The sequence below is a fragment of the Pseudopodoces humilis genome, chromosome 1, assembly GCF_049639895.1.
Source record: "Pseudopodoces humilis isolate 2021_Gansu_Grassland_sample_001 chromosome 1, ASM4963989v1, whole genome shotgun sequence".
Lineage (NCBI taxonomy): Eukaryota > Metazoa > Chordata > Aves > Passeriformes > Paridae > Pseudopodoces > Pseudopodoces humilis.
Window position 1 is genome coordinate 89676251 of NC_142200.1, and position 22772 is coordinate 89699022.

The 22772-nt window shown below is 42.8% G+C and overlaps 1 protein-coding gene across 3 annotated transcripts in view; it reads right to left on the bottom strand.

Moving 5' to 3' along the window:
- The window catches only part of GMPR (guanosine monophosphate reductase), a 41443-nt gene extending 25841 nt beyond the window's left edge, over positions 1-15602 (bottom strand). The window contains exons 1-6 of one of the 3 annotated variants that reach the window (XM_014254519.2): positions 15288-15416; positions 11904-11972; positions 11185-11304; positions 10479-10562; positions 8718-8891; positions 891-972 (exon numbers count right to left, since the gene is read on the bottom strand). In XM_014254519.2, the coding sequence (XP_014109994.1) occupies positions 891-972; positions 8718-8891; positions 10479-10562; positions 11185-11229 (385 nt within the window). In that variant the 5' untranslated portion in view covers positions 11230-11304; positions 11904-11972; positions 15288-15416. Of the gene's footprint in view, positions 1-890; positions 973-8717; positions 8892-10478; positions 10563-11184; positions 11305-11836; positions 11973-15287 lie in introns of all 3 variants that reach the window. The other 2 variants (XM_088067198.1, XM_005525268.3) reach the window with 2 other exon arrangements.
- Between the last annotated feature and the right edge of the window lie 7170 nt (positions 15603-22772).

Genomic DNA, 22772 nt, shown 5'->3' on the forward strand with positions numbered 1-22772 from the left:
GACCATAACTATCTGGCACTGCAGAGTAAACAATCTGCCTGCACTGCACTGGCTGATCACAGCTATACTGTCAGTGGCATTTGTGTTAGCCACTTCAAAATCTAGCCCACATATGGAGACTCCAGCTGCAATCTAAGAAGAAAATAGCAAGAGAAGGAACATGTGAAGGAAGGCACAAGGAAGGGAAAAAAAAGAAAAAAAAAAAAAAAGGAAGAGGAAGAGGAAAATAGATAGATGATGGCAGTGTATGCCAGACAACAATATTGGGGAAGACAGAGAAAACAGTGTAAGAAGTTCAGGATCCTCTTGTTTATCCATGGAAATGTTAGAGTGATAGATAGCATGTAAGTGCATAAATGTAAATTTTAGCTCCCAGGCAATAGTAGCAGGAAGAGGCAAAGTTATCAGTATTTCACAATTGACACCATTTCATCTTTGAAGACATTGACAAGAATAACCTCAGCTTCACAGAACACAAATCATAAATAATTTTCTATTCAGAAACCCATCTTTCCTTGATAGAAGTGGACACCTGAACACAGTATCCTTTGAGCTTTAGCTTGGATGACTCATCCTCTTTTCAACAGGCTAGAAAAGTATTCCCAAACACAACACATTATCAGTGATAATGTCAGGAACTCAGGCAGCCCAGTGCTTCCAATAACAGGCATCTTCACTGACTGAAGGTGCAATATGCAACACCGTGCAGTATGAAACTCCAGCACCCTGTGTGTGTATTTCTTAAACATACCATGTGTGCAAGCTCACTGGTACTTCATTTTGCTGAGAGGATCTTGCATTGTAACAGGCAAGAAAACAGCATTATACACTTGTTCCATCTGGACAACTCCTCTACCAGTGGTTCCAAAAGCCACCCTTATTTGACTTACCTGGTCCAATACCCACTTTAATAATATCTGCTCCAGAAATAATAAGTTCTTCTACCATCTCTCCTGTCACCACATTGCCTGCCTAGAAAGAAAGAACAGCATCACATGTATAGGAGATCTCAAGACTGCTGCAGTTAAGACTAAAGATGATAATGTAAAGTTTTATCTAGAGCTTTTACAAGTTGAACTATACAGAGTATGGAAGAAAACAGTTCACCATACTGTTCCTTAAACGTGCCACTGAGACTAAACCAGTCATACAGGTAAATTCTCCAATCAAATGAATTTTACAATTAGTCCAGTAAACCCTGATAATTAGCATCCCATCAGGAGATCTGCTTTGTCATCCATCCCCCTAATCCTCACCTAGAGGCTCTCAAACACATCATCCCTAACTACAGGGGTTATTCTTCTCATATACAGTGAACTCCTCCACCTCTCCTGCCCTACCTATCTCTCCTGAACAGCCGAGAGATCTCCATGCCTTTTGTCTAACTCCCTTTACAGGAAGTTCAGATCTTGTTTAAAACACTGGAAAATATCTTTTTCCTTTAGGATTCAGTATTTTGCCCACTGAAAGTAAGGTACTAGACTTCTAATTTTGTGCATTGGTGCCAAAATTGGTATGTACATACAGACTATATAAATCTGAGCATTCACACCATATATATACATACATTTGGTTGTGGTGACATTACTGGTTAAAAACAGGGGTTTGTTTCCCTCTGCATGACCTTTGTAGTGATACAGAGACCATGCTATTTAGGGTAACACCCTTAAGTTCTGATTTGGTTTGTGTTCTTTACTATATTTTTCCTTCCATTTCAACAGCTCTTTTCCTCCTTTTGCCTACATTGTTATCTTTGCTGAAAGTGAAGGCAGCTCTCTTGGCATTTGCCTTGCTTCTTCTAGAAAACTTCTTCTATTGGCTCTCCACACCCCTAATGAATTGCTTAGTCTTTGTCTGCCCTCATACCATACTTCCTTGAAGTCATACCAGACAGATCTTTCTTGAACCTCAAGAATGAGAACTAACCACAGTGGTACAGGTGAGTTCTGTTCTCACCAAGTTCTCAGAGCTTTACACAATGCTTGTCTTTTCTATGGAATTATCTTGCCTGACACACAAAGAATGCATTTGCCTGTGTCACACTGGTGGCTCACAGTCACGGTGTGATCTACTTATGCCTCCAGGAACATTTACCCATTCCAAATTGTAGCAGAAACTTGCAGAACTTCCCCTGATACAGTGTTACCTATTCCTAGAGTAAGGTTTTTCACACGTGGTTTATTGTGGCCCTCTTCTGTCAGTGCCTAGGCTGGGTACAAGGCCTGTAGTAACATACCATGAGACACAGATTTTTCTGGTCCATGGATGCTGTGAATGCAGAGAATGCCAGTGTGATGAAATTAGATACTTTTAATAAAAGAAACTACAAAACAACCTTCTAGCACACACTTGGGTAACTGGCTTGTAAAACTGGTGCAATAAGTGCAGAGAGCTGCCAGTCTATTTCTATTCAGTTAAAGAAACATTCTGATGCAAGCTCAGTGTGACATGACAGGCCCTTGCATGCGTCTAACTGTGGATCTGATAGATCAGTAATCACAGTAAGGCTAGTGATTAATTCCCTTGCCAGGAGTATCCTCTATCCAGATGATTTTTGGGGAAAAGACAGTCTTCAAACAGCAACGATTTCAAATGACATTTGAATCCTATTCAGAGCAGATTTATGAGCTAAAACCTACGCTTTGAGTTACATTTGAAAACAAACTGTTATCCAGTGCATTTTCAGACCACGCTTTCCTCTCTGCAAAGGGCTGCACAAGGCAAATGAATGCTGACATAGCACACGCTGAACTGACTCACTACAGCTATACTAATTGCATTCCCATACTCTGAGAGAACATTGTAGAAGGAATGCAATCCTATAAATTGCACCCCACAATTTAAGGAAGATGTGAAGGTCTTTGAATGTGCCAGAAGAAGGTAGCAAAGCTGGTGATGCAACTGAAAGGCAGGTACTGAGGGGAGTGGCCAAGGCACTGGGTTCATCTAACTTGGAGAGAAGGCGGCCAAGGGGCAACCTCATTGCTCACTACAGCTTCCTGAGGAGGGAAGTGGAGAGGGAGGTGCTGAGTTCTCCCTGGGATACAGTGACAGGATGCATATGAATGGCTCAAAGCTGTGTCCCTCAGGGAGGTTCAGACCTGACTTGAGGAATCGGTTCTTAAGTGAGAGGGTAGACAAACCCTGGAACAAGCTTCCTGAAGAGGTGGCCAATGTCCCATGCCTCTGTGTTTAGTTTCCCAGGTCTTCCCTCACACCCTTCCTGTAAACTGGAGTAACATCATCTTGCTTTCTGTGAGCAGGAACCTCCCCAGACTCCCAAGACCTTTGATAGGTGATGAGAGGGGTCCTGCTCTAACATTTGCTAGCTCCTTCAGTACTTTTGGACAATTACAAACCATGTTTGGTTTGTATCTCAGCTCTGCGGCTTGTCTCACATCTACAGAACATTCCTAACTAGAAAAACTGCACAAGATAAATCTCCAGTTTTCCACATCAGCTGTTTTGCACTTTTTACAAAAGACAGGCTATTCATTTCTGGAGATCTGAATTTAGATGTAGGGATGTTCAGAAAACTTCTTACATAATGATATTGCAGGACTTAGCAAGTGTTTGTAGCAGTACTGATATGGGCAGAGAAGGAAGCAAATTCTAAAGACCTCAATTAGTATTTTCTTAGCTTTTATTCAAATGTAACTACTGCTGAAGTCAACAGAAGGGTACCCAGGGAATACTGGGCAAGGCCTGTTCTCCCCTTAATGATTTCTGACTCCTATTTTATAATTTATTTATTTTTACTGAATTTTGCTTCCTCCTTTTATTAGCTTGAAACAGCTGACAAGCCACCACCTGAAGCACTTATAAAAACAATGATAATATCAAGCAGCAATTTGTGGTCTATGATACAGAACTGCTTAACTTTGCTCAAAAGAGCATGATATTGACTAAAAATAAAATAAAATAGAACAATCAGGAAATAAAGAATATATAATAGGCACAGTGTTTCAGCTAAGTGCTGCTTCCTTTCTGCTCAATGGTAATTTGTTAGTATATACTAAGTGCTGCACATTCCAAGGTGGGATGATGGAGTGTGCCACTTAGGACATGAGGGAAGCAGTTTACCTCTGGAAGGCAGATGACCACCTTTGCTGTATGACACACACCACGTTACAACTTGGTAAAATACTGGAATACATTCAAAAATTCATAAATAGGAAGGAACAAGTCAGTGGTTTCATGAGATTTGGGATCAAACATGTATTTAACTTAAACAGCAGTGTCTTCTTATTAGCAGAGCATAGAGGGTTGTCAAACTGTCTCTTCAGAAATGTTAACCAGACGTTTACTGTTAAGCTACTGCTAGAAAATGTTGGAACTGCATATGTTGGTTCAAAATGCTCATACTAGCAGGGAAAAACACTTATGTCCCCAGCATACATTTTTTCCTGGAATGCATGTACACATCACTGATTTCTGTCTTTCTGAATCTGCAGATCCTTAACAAATTTTCAAGGAAGACATGAAGCTCTACATAGCAGACTTCAACCTGCCAATGAGAGGCTTGCTTCTTTTAGGTACCTTCTGCAGACCTCAGAGAGCACAAAAAACCACTATGAGGGAGGCACAGCTATCTGTATGTGAAGAAACCCCAGTATGACAGCTCAAAGGAAATCAGTTTACTCACACTCAGCTGAACTCTGCTTTACTGAAACCAGTGCTTGCCTTACCACTGATACCAGTATAAACTGAGGCAGAAGAGCTTTTGAAGTCTCCACTGGTATGGTAAAGCCAGAATACTTCAACTTTAAAAAAAATATTAAAAAAAAACCTGAAAAGGTCAATAAAGAAAGTCTGAGACTACAGTTAGAAATGAAACCCTCTCAAATTAATTTTAAATAATAGAACACAATTGGAATGTGCACACTGAAGTCACTACAGACAATACACTTTGCAGTGTGTTTATACAAGTAGTCAGGGAACACAGAAGTTGATGCAAGTATTGTACCATCATTCAGTATGAGGTTTCAAGTGAACACCATCCTGGATCATTCCAGCACTATCCAGGATGACTGAACTGTGGGTCAATGGCCTCAGAAAAGTCAAAGGGAGTTTCCCTACTGACTTTAACAAGATCAAGATTTTACCTAACAGGATTATAAAGAGTACGGCTTCTCTGACAAAGATACAAAATTAGTGAACACAGTAGGGAAGTGCCTCTGAATTTCAGTCAGGCATTTGATACTGTGCCTCACGAAAGCCTGCTATAAATATCAACTCATACTGCCTAAGACAGGAACACTGCTGCACTGATTGAAAGCTTCTGGCAAATGGCAATGGATCGAGCTGGGGAGAAGTGTCTATGACAACAGTTCTCAAACTTTCTTCTTGTATCCTAGAAGAAAGCACAGTCTGTGCCTCCACATTATCAGGAAGACGGCCAAAGGACACTTCCCACCCACAAAAGCAAGGGGTGCTTAACCATGAGATGGAGGGAGATGCCCTTTGCAAGGTGACTGCCTGCATTCAGTATCGTGCCTGACCTGAGACAGGCTCAGCAGCATCACCCTCTCCTGTCCAGGGATCCTGCCTGGCCCCTGTTCTAAGACGTCAGCCCCGGTGGACATGCCACAACTGAATTTACTCTGGTGTGTGTTCCAGGGATGAACTGGGAGCAGTCTGCATGGCTTTCTCTGACTGATTCCAGCCTCCAGCTAAGGCCCAGAAAAGTTCTGTTACTGACTCCAAGGAGGAGCAAAAGTTTCTGGTTCCTGCTGTTTCCCTCTGCTTCTGCTTTGTAATTCAGCTTGTCTCCTTCTCTGGCCCACAATTTATGGGTGCTACTGTATCTCCAAGTGTGCTCCTGCCTCATTCTTCTTCCTGCCACACTCCCTGCTCCCCTCAGGGTTGTTCTTCTATAATGAACAGAGGAATACCACAGAAAGAAAAATTCAGCATAAAAACTTGGCAAACCTTGCTGGCAAAGATAACTTAGCTTGTAAACTGACTTTCAGGTTGATGGAATAACCCTAAAGTCTACAATTAAACTAATAAACAAGGACTATGCAACCTGTAATATAAAGGCTCTGATCCTCCATCATGAATGCTGACTTAAAGGTTTTCTTTAGACTTGAGCAAGCAAGCACAATGGATGTAGAATAATGCTGTGCAACAGTGAAACACTGTTTCACAATGGGTGATTCTCCTCAGGACCTTCCTGGTTTTGGGAAGCACTTGTGAGACACTCAGAAGACTTAAATATTCCTTCTTCCCCCATTCCCAACCTGATGAGTGATTTAAGACAAGTCACGTTGTACCTCTGTGTCCCTGTTTGTCTTCCCTACCCTTTGTGTTCCATGGAGAAACTGATCTTCTTTGTAAGTTAATACAAAAAGCAGTAGTGAAAAAACCTTGTGTCAGAACCAGGCAGAAGAAAATAAGGTAATGTGATTGTAAGTAAGTATTTAAAAAGACAGAAACATGCATTTGAAAGGTTGTTACACAAGAGACATATTCCATCTGGCAGGGAGTATTGGCCATGGAGAGTACTACATTAACCACAGCTGCTCTGCACATCCCCTGTGAACCTCAGAGCTGAACCCATTACGTGGCCCCTGGGAACACACATTCCCTAAGATCCAGGGTTGGGTTACTGTTATGTATTGCACTGCAGCTGACTGTGGAATGAATAGTCATGCTGAGGAAAGCAAACAAGACAGCCTGCAAGGTCCTGGAGATCACTTTCAGCTATGAGAAAGTGTCTTTATTTTTATACCTACTATTTAACTGCTAACCCTTTTGTTTGAAAGCCCCAACAGCAGAGAACATACTGCAGGCATAGCGCAGACACATCAAAGCATTCAGAACAGGTAGCAGCAGGACATGTCTTCCAGATTACCATTAAAAGAAGCCTAGACCAGCTCCTGCATTTCAGCCAGGAACAGCTTCAAAAGGCCATTTTGGCACAGAATGGGAATTCATTTGGAAGCAGGGTAGAGGTGGGTGTCTCTAGTTGAATCAGAGACCTTCAGGGACCAAACAGACCCTGGAGGCTGTGGGAAACTGAAGGTTTTTGAACACGCCAAGTCTGTTAGTATGCTTTTAGGGGTGGAAATTATCAGAGATGAAAAACATAAGCCATATTTAAGCCACATTCAGAGAAAGGAGCTACAGTCAGAGAAGGCAACTGATCAGGGCTGTAAATGTGCTCAAGCAGGTGGTGCTGTCAGGACAATGACACCTGAAGTAACAATAACCTTAGCCACAAAAGCAGAGACACTAGGAAGGCAGCAGAACAGTCATGGTAGGTAGATGAAACTGGCCTAAGAACCCTGGACTAAAATCTGGGCTTGACATCTGACTTTCACATTGACCTTTTCTGCCTTCTGGGGAATTCATCTTGGTTGATTTCCCTCCTCAGTCAGCAAAGTCATCAATCTGTGGAGAGGTAGAGGAAGGCATGACACACAATTTTCTTGACAGAGAAATCTTTGACAATTTAAACTCCCCCCACAACTCTTCAAAGACAAAGACACTGGAGTAATCATGTCACTAAGGACAATACTTCAGATACAAAGCAAGGAAACAGCTTCTTCCCTCATTGCAGGGTATATGAAGCAGAAAGCTCAGAAGGCCCACATTTATCATTTCATAGTTCCAAAATCTCTCTCCAAAGCCACGGGAAATATGACCACACCAAAGGGTTCCCACCTCTCCTGGCAGCTGTTGAAGAATGCCTATTCATTAGTCTATGATAATCCAGAACCCAACAAGTATTCCAGCTCACTTCAGTTTTCCATCATTCAGAAGCAAGAACACTGCCTTCCTCTGACATGGGAGAAAGGAATGCATCCTCCTCTGAGCTGCCTGATGCATGTTATTCTCTAATGAACCAAGGGAGAATGCACACTTAGGAATAGTCAATAGTCTTATTTCACATTTACTTTACATACATGAAGCTTTATCTCTGGCACGGAAAGCAGGCAAGTCTTGCCTAAACACATGATTTTTTGCTGCACTGGCTTGAAGAAAGGCTGGTAGCCTCATTACAGATCTGCTGCTTGTTTGAAGATTTCTGCTATTCTCATGGAAACAATTCAGACACATTTTTTCAAGAGCTCTTGTAAAGCAGCAGTAGTGCTCTGCTGCCAGGAGTTCCATGCCCATATGCAAACACCCTATTCTTAGTGCAAAAGGGCTCAAGGAAGCGTGGAATTAGCACTCTGTGACAGGATAGTAACATCACAGAAAGCACCACAAAAAGCCCTAGCACTGACCTTTTTGCTCTCTGATAATGCTGTTCACAACTACCCAGCATCCCTCTCACTCTTATCACGGGCAAGGATAAGTCTGCATTGAGCTGTCTTCATAGTGATCTAACAGTCATTGGCTCCAGCTGGCCAGAAATGTTGGCACACTCCCACAGCTAACCTCTGCTTGAAATCACCCAAATCGACCTGTAACACTTAACGATTAGAGGTCTCATCTAGTGGGGGAAAGAGGACACGAGCAGGAAGTGAACTGGATCCACCCAGTCCTCTGTGCCAACTTAATCAGACAGCTGTATCAGAGTACACACTAAACATTCCCACAAAAATCATCAGCAATGGAAGACGGACAATGCCAAACAGTTGTTTAACATCCTTCCTTGCTTCCCTTCCTTTTCTAGCTTCTGATGCCTACCAGTCAAACTCTGGGTCCTCTTCCTGGACAGAATTCACATACACACACACCCCCTTCCAGCCTTTCTACACACTTACCATAATGGTGTGATGTGGGAACAGGGCACGGACAGACTTCACAAACTCCACAAAATACTCTGAATAGCCATTTGCTACATCCAGGCAGATGAATCTGATAGCTGGAATGGCCTCTAGTATACTTGTTAACTTTTTCAAATCATCTTGTCCACTACCTGAGCTTGCTGCTACATGCTAAAAAAAACCAGAAAGAACAAAACAGAGTAGTAGGTTGCAGAAACTGAAATAAACACACACAATTTGTATGTCTTTTCCTGCATAGTCTTGGTGGGACTTGTGCTGGTATCTAGTGAAAAATCACACCATGCAGTATGAAATAAATACCTTCCTGGGAAAATCAGTGGGCTATTTCTGTCTTGTTTAAATGATATAAAAGAGAGGGAAATTAGCATTCTAGCATTCATTCACAAGTGGATTGTCGCAGGCTTATATAATCATCTGAGATCAATCAAGGTTCAGCCACACTCATATGAACATGAAGACGAAGCCCTAACTTGGTATATTTCCAGGAAGCTAGAGGCAAAATTTTGGGCACTGTCAGAGAGTAAAATCTGGGTCTTTAAGTTCACCAAGCACTCTTGTGATCTACAGAATCACAGAACAATTTTGTTTGGGAGGGTCCTCTGGAGATTTTGTAGTACAATCCCCTTTCTCAAGCAGGGTCAGCTACCATTGAAAACAAGCAGATTGCTTGTCTTCCAATGAGTTCTTTCCAAAAGAAAAATAGTTTCCACAGCTGTTGGCCTACAAACCCTCTGCAGAAATCCAAGGTCACAGTGCAAGTCAGTATTTAATCACTACAGGAATAGGAGATCCTATTCCAGTCATTATGTACCACAAATAAGTTTGGAAGTGCTTAGACACAGGACATTCCTGGGACCACTTTCTACCGTACGGTGGCATGTAAGTATCCTCACCGGCTGAAGTGCTAGGCTCACTTTCAGATAACTCTGTAATCAATAGCCTTTATAACGTAATTCTAAAATATGCCACAGGTAAAGATGTGTGGTATTTTTTTCTATACACAGATCAAAAACTGCACTGAACTTTGAGCAGGAAGGGGAGATGGCCAGGCACACTCACAGCGCCTCTCCTGGTACAGGGGCCTGCCAGAGGAAAGTAAGTCTGAATGTGAGAACATCACAACTTAAGTCAATGTTTAAATTGACTAAATATAATGGCTCAGGTTAGGACCCTGTGAACAAATGTGATAGCACAGCCAGGAATAGCACAAAGTGAGCTCTGGTGCAAGAAGGTAAGTGAAGGACACACAAGCTCTGACAACTTTCAATGCTCATCCCTGCCTGGGCCTAGCACCTAGGTGCCTCCAGCCTGCAGACTCCAGATCCGCTTGCACACCTGATGGCAAAGACTTTGCCTGCCACAAGGGGCCAGCCTGTGGTTGGGTTACTTGAAAGTATTCACATTGGTGCACTACCACAGCTCCCAACAGCAACAGAAGCACGGCACTCATACCTATTCCCAAGTATTTCCTCCTTCTTTGTTCAGGATACTTCTCTGTTTCCATCCCAGGTATAAATAAACTTTGCTTTTTTGCATCTTAAAATAAGCACTTTTGTAATGGAATCACATAACTGTTCTTTTAAATCAGGATGAGCCACTTCCCTTGATGAATTTAAAAACAGCAAATATCTTCATTCCCCAAAACCTCACTTGACAACAGTATTCCCAGGAGACTCCAGTGTATGTGAGTTCAGAACAAAGCAATAAACCATAATAATTTACAGTAGAAAAATGTACCTCAAGGCATTCTGGGTGATTGGCAGCAAACAGTTTCCATTCTTCCAGAGAATAATGCTTGTGAATTGCAGTGAACATTGCATGCTAGCAAAAAACCAAGAGAACTGATATTAATGTCCAAGTTAGTAATTTTTCCCTCAGCTGCAAAATAAGGCATTAGAAAACCCCCTTTTAAGTGTAAGCTCATCCCGATTGGAAGAAACAGTAACAGTGAATAACTGACCAGGCAACTATTAACAGCTCTTCAAGAGCAACTTTATGTACTTAGCCAGCCTTTCAGGTCCAGGTTTATGATATGTTTCATTAAGCTACTGTCAGTATTTTGAATGTGACAGAGGCTCATTAACTTAGAAAGTGCTGCAGTTCTATCCTGTAGCCTACACTTGCAAAACTTGTCAGTTAAATTTTTTTTTTCTGGCAGGGAGCACAAAGGGACCTCAATAACTAAGCTCTAAAAGCTCTAACTGAAGCAGAGATACACTCAAGATGGAAGCTTTCCAGTATGGAAGCATCTCCACTGAAACTCTTACACCAGGAGCCTTGTTTGTGGTAACTGTGTTGTAAAAGTACACCTGCTTTTTCTTATTCTGGAGTTTTAAACTCATGTTCCCCTGTTCTCCAACAAACGCAGCTAAAAATCAACAAAGGCTGCTCACTGTCACCCAGCAGCTTCCCAACTGTTGCAGAAATGAGAGCTGACACTTACTTTTGCCATAACCACAGCCATTTCAAATGTCCCCACAGTGTCCATGTTTGCCACTATAATGGGAATTCCTGTGTATGTCTGCTTGGAGTTACGGAAGGTGAAGGTGCGCTTGAGGTCGACCTGCAGTGAACATACACGCATTCTTTTAAGTAACTGATTGTAATATTACACGAGTTTTGCCACAGATTTCAGATACAGCATGTTCAGACACAGCTTCTTGATTTTCCTCACATTTCCTGTTCCTTTTGTTCCGCTATTACATCATTAATTTCTTTTTTTTTTTTTTTTTACAATTCTGCCTTCCAAACAATAAAAAAGTTTAAGAGAATGTTTTCTGCATTAAATAGAGCTCTTACTTAAGAAAAAGAATCAAAATTAAACTAAAAAAAAGAAAAGGAACAAGGCAGAAGGGCTTGGAAAGGACAACGAGAACTCTGGTTTATTGTACACAGAAGTAACCTCAGCTGTTTGTATGGCTGTCTGAGAAACTCAAGTTGAAGTCCTAACTCCAAAGAAGTCAGAATTGCAACTCCCTCCATCTCCAGGGCATAGAGGACTTTGTCCCAGTCTTTAAGGTAAATAACAGTATAATGAAGTATGCTCTTTGGTCACAGTTACCAGCCCTCTTGCCATACAATATGAACAATCATACCTTGGCTTGCTAAACCAAGAAGCTGCTAGTTTCTAAGTTAATGCCTTAAAACTGTATCCGCCTTCACCTTCAAAGTTATTTCTTCTTCAGCACCTTCAAATGATCACGGTAACATCAGGCATTTTTTTCCTTACATCTGCAAGAGGTATTATCAAATTAGATCAGTTCCCACTGGCCTACCTAGGATTTTCCTAGCTAGGTGAAAAATGCTCAAAAGGAAAAAAAAAAAAGAAATGCACAACTCTAAGATATTAGTTTAGTGTCTAGTGAAAATGAAAGCTCTTTCAGTTTTCACTAATCCTCACTGCAACTTTAACCCAGTAACATTTGGAGACCTGAACTAAACAGAAATCCATCACGAGAAAGAAAGCAACAGAAAAAAATACAGGATTTTTTACTATTCAATTGAAACACATTTTGAGCACTTCCAAATTGCAGGCTAGATTCTGATTAATATTGTGAGGAATTTATTACTTATTTGTATAAGAAAAAGAACTTGGTGCCTTAGTGGTAAACTGTGAATCATGTTCTCATATAAGCTTGTAGGTGAAGGGTCCCTTTAGTTAACAAGCTAAGATATATCTTAATGGAGACTCGCCCTTCTCCCATTTACTATCAGAGGTCTAATTCTCCAGCCATCACAGATGACAAACCATTCTACCAGGAATTTTAGCTGCAGAACTAACTTTTCTAACATTAGAAAATAGTATGAAGAAGTATGAAACAAGTATGAAATTTTAATTTACTTCACTCTGTCTTAATACAATGTATTAACTAGAACCCAAGGGGAGGGGGGAAACAAGAGTATCCCACGACCAATTCCACAGAGATACCACCACCAGAACCACTGCCCTACAGTTTTAGAAAGGAAAAACATTTCAAAGGAACTTCAGAAAGGAGAAGAGTTATGTTTCAGAAAAGACATCAAAATACTGCAAAATAGACAGAAGGCAAGAACCTGCCTTGCAATTTTTTTAGCTCTTCACACCTGTAGCCTCTCCAATATCCCACCACAATAGTACAAATAATGTGTTGCATAAAAACTACAACCTTTGCCTAGTAAATACATTCAATGCTTTTTCTTGTTTTATGAGAGACAATCAACAGCCACTACTCAGTTTCACCTTTTCCATTCCACTCCTCACTTTATGGGCTTTTAGTATATCCTCCACAGCTGCTTCTTCTCCATACTGCATTACCCTGGTAGCTTTAGTTTTTTCCTCATGTGGAAATCAGTCAACACTGCTGATCATACTGGCTGCCATTCCCTCTACCTATTTCAGCAAATGATGCTGTTCCTGTGGACTTACTTAAATTTAAAAAATTTAAACTAACAACTTCCTACAAGACACTTATCCAGTGAACTTGCAATGGCCAAAGTGCATGGGTAAGCACAGCCAAGGCAAGAACAGGCTATGTGAGTACCAAGACCCCAGAGACAGATAATGCTGCTCCCACTCTCATCTTTGCTCTAACCAATTTCTGTATTTGAATTCAAGCATCACATTTTCTGATACCTTTTCAAAAGGAGAAAGCAACCACAGAAAATGAAGACAGTGCAAGGAATCAGAAACAAGTACCAACGTAGCAAACCTATAAGAAGATCTGCAAACATCCCAAACTGCCTCTCTAGGAAGCTGACTTAACTCTAGTCACTGCATAAAAAGCTATCCTTGCACAAAACGAGGCATTCACACCAGAGAAGTAGACGCTTCCTGATATAAGCTTCAAAGCAGCAGCTTGCTGGGTAACAGGCACTGTAGTATGCTGCCTCTGTTCCTCTGCCAGAACTATTTATTTATATTCTTGTTTTGAAGCAGACTGGGGCTGTCCATTTCAGATCTGGCTCTCGCAGACTCTGTTTATCCCCGTTGCCACAGCCTCAGTGATGGTGTTCAATTTCTTAACCTTCATCGGTTTTCACTGACCCCCTCATGACACACACTTTTTCTCATCTGCAATGTTTTAACAGTTCATCAGAGCCACCCGTTACAACCCTGCCATATCAGCTCATGTTCCTCCTATCGTTTTCCCCTCCCAGCAGCCCTTCTTTCCACAGCCTGCACGCTGCTAAATATACAAAACACTGCACTTGAAGGAGCCATGTGCCTGCCACTCACTCGGTGGAGCACAGCTCCACCTGTTTGCCAGGCCGGCACAGTGAATTTTAAGGAGGGATCCATAGGTCTCCAAGCAAGTGGCTCGAAAGTGCCCACAGGTTTTATTTGCAGTAATTGTACCTGATGAGGAGTTACTCAGCCGTGACACTGTTCATCGTAAATTAAAAATTACTTGCCAGAGATCAACTTTCTACTGAGAGAGCCTCTCTGATCTCACACCTTACGATGGCAAAGAAGTTTTGCTTAGTTGTTGCATTCAAAATCCCTGGCCTTAGGCCCACAGTAAACACAGCCTCCCTGTTTCACTTTCCCTTTCTACCTCAGTCTTTCTCTCTTACAGCTCCATACAACTTCCCCTGGAGAAAACCTTAATCCTCTTTTCATCCCCCAAAGCAACATAATTCCTTCTTTAGCCAGCCTAAATCCTTTGTTAACCTTGGGGTTATGTGGGGCAAACGAGAAGGCACCTTCGATCCCGAAGCAGCCATCTTTTTGTGGAGGCAATCGATCCTCACAGGATTGATTTCCTGGGGTTTTTCCCGATCCCTGATGGGAGAGAACTACAGGACTGTTCCGGCTAACAGTGGCCAGCAGGGACACAGAGCCCCAGGGGGACTGCAGGGCTCTGCACACGCAGCTCACACGAGGGTTAAACCCAAGCGAGGGTGAAACGCACCCATCTCCCCAGGTTTGATGTGACTTCCCTTAGTACTCCCTCCCCATGATGGGGGTCCAGCCCGGGGCACCCTGCGCACTGGGAAGCGCAGCCCGGCGTCCTCGCCAGTTTTTATTACAATATTTTTTTTTATACATTTTTTTTTAAAGACTACATCAGTTCCTCGGTACCAGCACCGCCCACAGCCCCCCGGGGCTGAGGACAACACCGCCTGTAAGGTGGCATCACCGGCTTCTGCCGGCCCAAGCTGCGGGGCGGGTAACCGGACACCGCTGTCCTGCAGCGCTGCTGGTTCGCCGCCCCCGCCCCCTCCGACCCCCGCTCAGCGCCGCAGAGGCACCTGTTAGGAGCAAGCAGCCCCCCACTGCCCCCCTTATATTTCAGCTTGAGGGGCGAGGGAGGCCAGCTCGGCACCGGCCGCCCCCGGCTCCGCCGGGCCCGTGGGGGGGACACGGCGCGGACTTCGCTACCCCGGCCCCGTCCTCCCCTCCCGGGAGCAGCGGCATCCCAGCACCACGCAAAAAGGGCGTCTCGATCGGGGAGGGCATTGCTGCGCTAGACCGGGGAATAAAAATAAAGCGGGGGGGAAGGCGGGTTAAGGAAGTTAAGCGTTGGAGGGGGAGGGGGGAAGCATGCTGGGTTTGGGTGCCCCCACCTCTGCTCTGCTCTTGAGGCTGCTCCTTTTAGGTCTGACCAGGACATCTTTAAAGTCCAGTTTGAGGTCTGCGTCTACCCGGGGCATCTCGCTGGGGTGTCGGGGTGCGGGGACCGGGGCTGTCCTGGCGACGGAGGCGGCGGCAGCGGCGGCCCTGCTGTGCTGGTTGTACCGCCCCGCCTGCAGAGCCGAGCCGAGCCGGCCAAAGCCCGCCAGCCGCGCACCGAGCGTATTTATAGGGCGAGGGCACCAGGCCCCATCGCTTTATTAGGCGAGGGTTGTTTTTAGCCGAGCGGCCGGCCGGCCGGCCCCTGCCCCGTCCCCCGCCGCAGCCACCCCCGCCTCTCCGCCGGGCAGTGTGCGGTGGGGGGCAGACGGGGACGCGTCGCCCGTCCGCAGCCGCCCCGTGCGGGGCGAGGCGCCGGCGGCACCGCGGCGGCCTTAAGGGCGAAGCAAGGGCAGAGGAAATGGCGCCTCCATGTGACCGAGCGGGCCCCGCCGCCGCTGGGACCGGGTGTCGGAGCCCGGCCGTGCCCGGCGGGCGCTGCGGGACTGAACGGACATCTTGGCCTGCTTCCCTCTACCTTCCACCTCCCCGGCCGGGGGTTTGCGGCGTTCTGCCACGCTGTTAGGGCTGCTGCAGCACGGCCCAAATTGCTGTCCCTCTAGCCATATAGAAAAGACACATCTTGGTCTAGCTGGGCTGTCGTGGGAATCCCACTTCCCGGGGTGCTCTGGTCTGAGCCCGAACCCGGCCCCCGGCCTGCCCGGCGCCCGGTAATTCTGAGGGAGAGCTGGGCTCCCCATGGCACTGCAGGGCACAGCAGAGAGCCAGAGTGTGCTTTTGGCGTTAAAGACGTTGAGAAATGTGCAGCTGCTTGGTCACAGGAGAGTGGTCAGGGCAGCAGCCACCTGCAGCTGCCTCGGGAATTTCCGACTTCGCTGCACTTAGAGAAGCAACAGGGAGTTCTTGCTTGGTTGTTTGTTTTTTGTTTGGGGTTTTTTGTTTATTTTTTGTATTTAGATTGGGTTTTTTTTGTTTGTTTTGGGTTTTTTTTGCCCAGCATACAGGAGCCTGATTTGTGACTATTTCCTCCCTTTTCAGTGGTGCTAGCCCACGGTTCAACACGGAGTTCACAAACCACTCAGAGCAGCAGGATTGCACAAGTTGAGTCCATCTACATCTGCTGCCAGAGGGATCAATACAAGGTTACGAGATACCACATGAGATTACTTTCCTAGGAGCTTTGAGCCTTAAAGTCTATTTAATTATGAAGTCAGTGGGTTGTAAGATTTGGACTTCTTCATGAGCTAAGCCCTGTTAGTGACTGGAAAGTGAAGCCTGGGACACTTCCTCAGACACATTGCAGTAGGAGGTAGCGCTCACTCTTCCTTATCTGGAAGATGCATACGTCTGGTCAACACCCTGAATCCCAAAGAGCTCTTTTACACCTCCTTGCCTGAGTGTCCCAGATAATCCAGTATGACCAAGCATGAACCCAGGGTTTTACACAGAAGGCAGAGCATTTGAGGGTTTGCACTTTTGATTGTCTGGGGGAGAGGCCTTGAATCTGGTACTTTGGAACTCCAGATGATGTTCCAAGGGAGCCTTGCCATTGTGGGTATTTCCCATGGAGATTGTCAGGAAAAAGGACTCTTTATAATTAGTTTGATCTGCATAACAGAGGCCATTCATTTGGTATTTTCTCCACAATATAAAGGAACTACTAAAACATATTTTTCAGACAGACATATGTGCCACTATTTACTGTTAAGTAATAAGAGTACTGATGAGAATGGGTCCTGTGGAAGCAGCATGTCTGTAGCAGAGAACTGAGAATGGAAAAAAACAAATGCATTCTGTCTGTGCCTGGCACCATGTCTTCCTTTTGCCCTCATGGCAGGCATGTGATGCTGAGAAGAAAGAAAGAAGCCATTGCCTTGCACTGTGAATTCAAAAGGTCAGCGCAATTTTGAAGAGTAGATTTGGGCTAGCAGTGATATGTGTGAGCCACAGAAAATGCATGCCTGATGCTGCTTAAAATTTCCAGTATTTTAGTCTCTACACACAGAGCTCACAGTGCTATTTTCCTGCAGATCACAGTATCTGCTAATATCCATTAATTCCCCATGAACACATACCAACAGACTAGTCAGGCATCTCAGATCAGCTTGAGTGTTCTTTATAGTTTACAAAGTTTGAAATTCTCCAGTTTCTTAATTCAAGATATATTTTCTGTAATCAAAATTACGTTTTCTTGCTGAATTACCTCTGGTTTTTTTCATTGTCTGAAGTATGGACACCAGAGGGGACACGGTCAATAATTACATTAATATTATAGCCAGAAATGAAGATCGCCTCTTATGTATCTTAGTTATTCCTCTTTATATGCCTGCCATAAGCGATCCCATATTATTTCTTTCTGCTATGGAAAAAAGAGCTGCTCAACCAGGCTGTATACAGTTTAGTCTTCAAGTGCAAATGAGCCATCACTGATTTCAAATTTAGCATATGTAAATGATTTGTTACTTTCCTTCAGAGTTCTTTTTTTCTCTGCTTCATTGTTTTATATTTATACTTAAAAGCAGATGGAACAGTGCACTCAGAAGAGAATTGCTTAGCCACTGTAGCTGAAAAGACCAATGCCAATGTAGATTTGTAGGTCTTCTAAAAGTTTTCTAAACTTGGTGTTTTTGAGAAGAGGAAAAAGTGATCATTATAATGCAAATAGTTACTATTGCATCTAAAGCCTATTATTAGCTAAGATTTTTGACCTTATGCTTTTCATCCTGCTATTGTAATTGTAAATACTGTTGTATGTAATAGTACAAATTAGTTAACAAATCTGACCTGGTAACAAAGGATGTGGAAGAGGCTGAGGTACTCATTGGCATCTTCACCTTGGTTTTCACTGGTAAGATTTTTCTCAGGATTCCCAGGCCCCTGAGACACATCAGAAAATCAGGAGTAGCGAAGACACCATCATAAGAGCAGGATCAGATTGGGAGGGGGAAGTTCTGAGGACTAGGAAAAGCAAATGTCAGTCCTGTCTTTGAGAAGAGCAAGAAGGAAGCATGATGTGGGCTAGTCAGCTTCATTTCAATGCCTGAGAAGATGGTGGAGCAAATAATCCTGGAAATAATTTTAAAATGAATGAAGGACAAGAAAGACTGAAGGTAGTTGGTGTGAATTTATGATAATAAAATCATGCTCAGCACACTTTCTAAGATGAAATTACTTGTTCAGTGAATTAGGAAAAAGCAATTCATCTTGTTTATTTTGACTTAGGCTTTTGACAAATTCCAAGTAACATTTTTGTAGGCAAACTGATGAGGTGTGGACTAGGTAAAAGGATGTTGAAGTGGATTGAAAACAGACTGAACTTTGGGCTCAAAGGCTTGTGATTGGTGACATTAAGTACAGCTGGAGCCCAGCTATTTGTGGTGCACCAGGTTAATTACATATGGCATTAAAAACACTTTTATCAATGTCTAGTATTTTTCTTATTTAAATAAGAGCACTTCCTCAGTAACTCCGTGGTACTGAAAGAAGAATTCAGTGACAACCTGAAAGTATGAACACTTATGAGCACCCAAAACACCTAGGTGATTGTAGGGTGAATGCTTAATGATGTTGCCATTATTTGTTGTCAAGAGAAATTCTGGTCACAGCAGATAGACAGCTAACACAACAGAAAGCACATGCCAACTTGCTTGCTGTGGTTCCCAGGAAAATACTATAGCCTCATATAGCTCCATGCAGACAGCCTGTAACATAATTAGCATGCCTGTTTAAGAAGTGTGGTGAGCCCTAGCAAAAGCATTGCTCAGCTGGCAAGTGCTCCCACAAACTGTGTGTCACAACTTCCCAGCAAAATCCCATATCTGGAAAGAACAACATGCTGCAGGACATGTGTGATGAAGATCTTTCACTCTTAAGGAGAAGCAGTACTTTTGAGGAAAGAGCCTTGTTTTTCTTATGAGTAATGTAAATCCCTTTTATTATTCTATTTGAGTTTGGGTCTTGTCTATGCTGAACAGCATTTCCCACTGGATGGATCAAGAAACATAACTCAGCAAACCCTGCAAATGCAAGCAGATTTCCTTTCGTAGTGGAGATAAGGGTGTTTCTCTGAACTATCAGTATTATTACAGCATCTACATTTGCTGACCTTGATAGCCACCAGAAATGGGAGGGGTGGGGCTGACACCCCTGCCTTTCATGTGTGCCAAGCAGACTTCCAACTATGTGCATGAAGATCACTTGTTATGAAGAAACTTGTATGCTGTAAGTATTTTCATTTAAATTCAAAGGTCTTAGAGAAAAAATAATCTTAGTTGCTAATCATCAATTAAATCCCAGGTCTACACTGAAGCCAGTAGGACAGCTTCTCGTTCAAGGTACAGTTTACTTAGGAGTAAGTGACAGTATCCATTGCCATTTGATTTCAGCAGGTTTCAAGTGTTAATTGTAAGTAATCACAGCAATCTATAATTAATGCAACGCTGACCTTCCTTGGCTTAAGAAATATGCTTAGAGCCTGTCTGTGCTGATAAGTAAAATGGACCACGCCAGTCTGTCCCTGCAAGGCAAGAGACAGAGTGTGGCTCACACGTAGCTGTTTAGATGCCATATGTGAGCTTCAAGGGGTCTCAGTCGAACTGTGTATTGGAAACAGTTTGATGCTGTTCCCCAAACTGTCCTCAAACTACCTGGAGGAGTGGTAGCTGTCCAGGTTGTTCAAGGCACTGAGATTCTAATTAAAGAGTGGGGACTATTGCATTGTAGAGCTTGTAGCTGGGTCCATGCTCAGGTCCAGTCTGGTTTACTATTGGACTTTACTGGCACAAAGTGGTTTGTAGATTTTTAAAAAATGGTCAAAACCTGTTGTATACTCTCCATTGTGAACTGATACTTCTGTTCATTACAGAATTACAGTTCTACATACTGTAAAAGGCAGTGAGATTCCCTCTGTGGAAATCTCACAGGATGTAACAGGTATTCTGTTGCTGCTACATAACTTTACATAAGGAGCCATCCACTCCTTAGCAGTGCCCACTGATAGAACAAGAGAAATGGTCACAAGGTGAAACCCAAGAAATTATATCTGAACTTTAGAAAGCACTTTTTTTTTTTCCTGTGAGTGTGGACTACATGATCTTGAAAGGTCTCTACCAACCTCAGCCACTCCGTGGTTTAGTGGTTCCGTACATTACTTTGTCATTGCGGAGTATCTTTCTCTGCAAGATCTCAAGGGCCTTTAAAAAAACCAGATAATTACATAGTTTATTTGGTGGTCATTTGATAGTCAAATTAGTTGACTAATTTCTCTTAGTTGACATAAGAGAAGGATGTGGAGAGAAAAATTTAAGGATGAAGTGAAGTCCTATTCAGGTTACACATCAATAACTGATTGTGATTTCATACTGGCTTTATAGCAGTAAAAGCCACCAGCTTCAGTGAACTTATTCCTACTTAATAGCACGGCTGGGAGAAATAGGCTGGAGACTAAACTCATCAGAGATAAATGTTGATTTTGTATTAATACCACTGCTGCAAGAAGTGGGCTGAGCCCATTTTTTCACATCTGTTTTCCTTTTAAGTTGTCAGACAGCCTGGCTACTTGGCTTCACCATCTCAGTTTGAGGGGGTGAAGTTCTTTTGTCTTGGCTGGACATAGTCTGGTTTACCAGGCTTTTCCAAAATGTACTAGACCAAATAGCAACCCCAGTGAGGTAGAAAAACTGCCTCAGTAAATAATTATATTTAAAAATAAGCAAACAAAAGCAAGAATGCACAATTGCAGAAGGACTTGGGCTGAGAAGAACTCAGCAAAAATAAACTTCTGGTGTTGCTTGTATACCAGCTGATGATTTTTTTGGTAGCAAATCACCTACTATCATACAGCACATAAGAATTTCACCATGTTACAAGCCAGACTCAGCTGGGGCTGGCCATACCCTCTCCTTCTGTCAGTGTTTGAACTCCAGCTTGGAAAAAAGCTTGCACCTGAACTTCATCCATTAATTCTAGCCCAGAAATTCCCAATAATCCATTGTCAATTCAACCTGCTCATGTAAATAGAGGAAAATATTAAGTTCACGGAGAAATTATGCGTAAATATTTCTCTCACCAGCAGCTGATTTTACAGTATGCAACAGAAGCAGCCACAGCATTGCTGAGGCAGTGCAAATACTAATATTGCTGTTTGCCTCTATTTTTAACGTAATACCTAGATCAATGTGCTGCTTTCTTCATATAAATCTGTTGCATGTGGAATTAGTGCTGTTGTAGGCTTATCCCCGAGTTTGTCTTACTCAGGACCAAGGTGCTTAACACAGAAAAGAAAATAATATCTACTTCTCTTGCACTTAACACCATTGATTTGCTCAGTCTCTTGAACATAAGTCAGACTGAGGTTCTGAAAGTCCATTTCCTGCTTATGGAGAGGGGCCAGGACATTGCCTACTCTAATCCTGGCAGTTGTGGATTTTTTTGGCTTGGTGCCCAAAGTGTGTTTGAATAAGCACACTGCCATTGCTATACGAAATAAATATAAAGCACACAACATTTTTTAAAAGCCCCACCCATTATATAACTAAGTGGGATTTTCTTCATTTTTGGGGCTTTCCTTGACATTTTTATGTTGGGTGGAAATGTTGCTACAAATTTTAAGCTGGAGAAATGCTTCTGAACTGTGAACACCTGGTAATGAACAGCTTTCAAATCCAATTTAATCTTTGGAAAAACTAAACAACTTTGCTGCCCTACTGCACCATCTACCGGCAGAAAAATGATCCTGTTACAAAATGTTTTAACTGTTTCAAGCACTTTCTTTAATCCTTGCAATTAATACATAAAACTAGAATTTTTCTTTTTAAATATTAATTAGTATGAGGGCATTATGCCTTTTGTGTGTAAAATGACATTTCATACAACTCTAAATACCTTGTACACTTGGACCAGGGAGCTTGCCTCTGCAAACCTTGTATTAATTTGGATCTTATCATGGAGATGTAGAAAACAAAATTGGCTTGGTCCTTTATTGCAGTTTAGGCATTTAATGGGATGTAGATAAAAGCTGTTGCATTTATCAGCTGTCATGCACTTTTTCATAAAGACACCTACATAAGGATTATGATTAACATCAACTCAGTTGTCACCACTATGCCTTTTTTACCCATGATTCTTCACTGGCTAGAGTTAAAGATATTCTTAAAATGACCTAGAAAATGCTGCTTCTCTTTCCCACAGCAAATAAAACCCTGCTAAGTATTCTCGTATATCATTATGATAAAACAGGAAGGGAAAATTTAATGCCTGAGCTTGTAAAATATGCTCTAGTTTTGCAAGGCTGTTTAAAAAGTGAATATTATTAGCATGTGAGGCCACAGTAGCTGCACATCTGTAGCTGCTGTTAGCTTAAACCTAACATGTGGTTTGGGTGCCCATGTTTTTTAAATAATCAAATAGGAAAAATACAA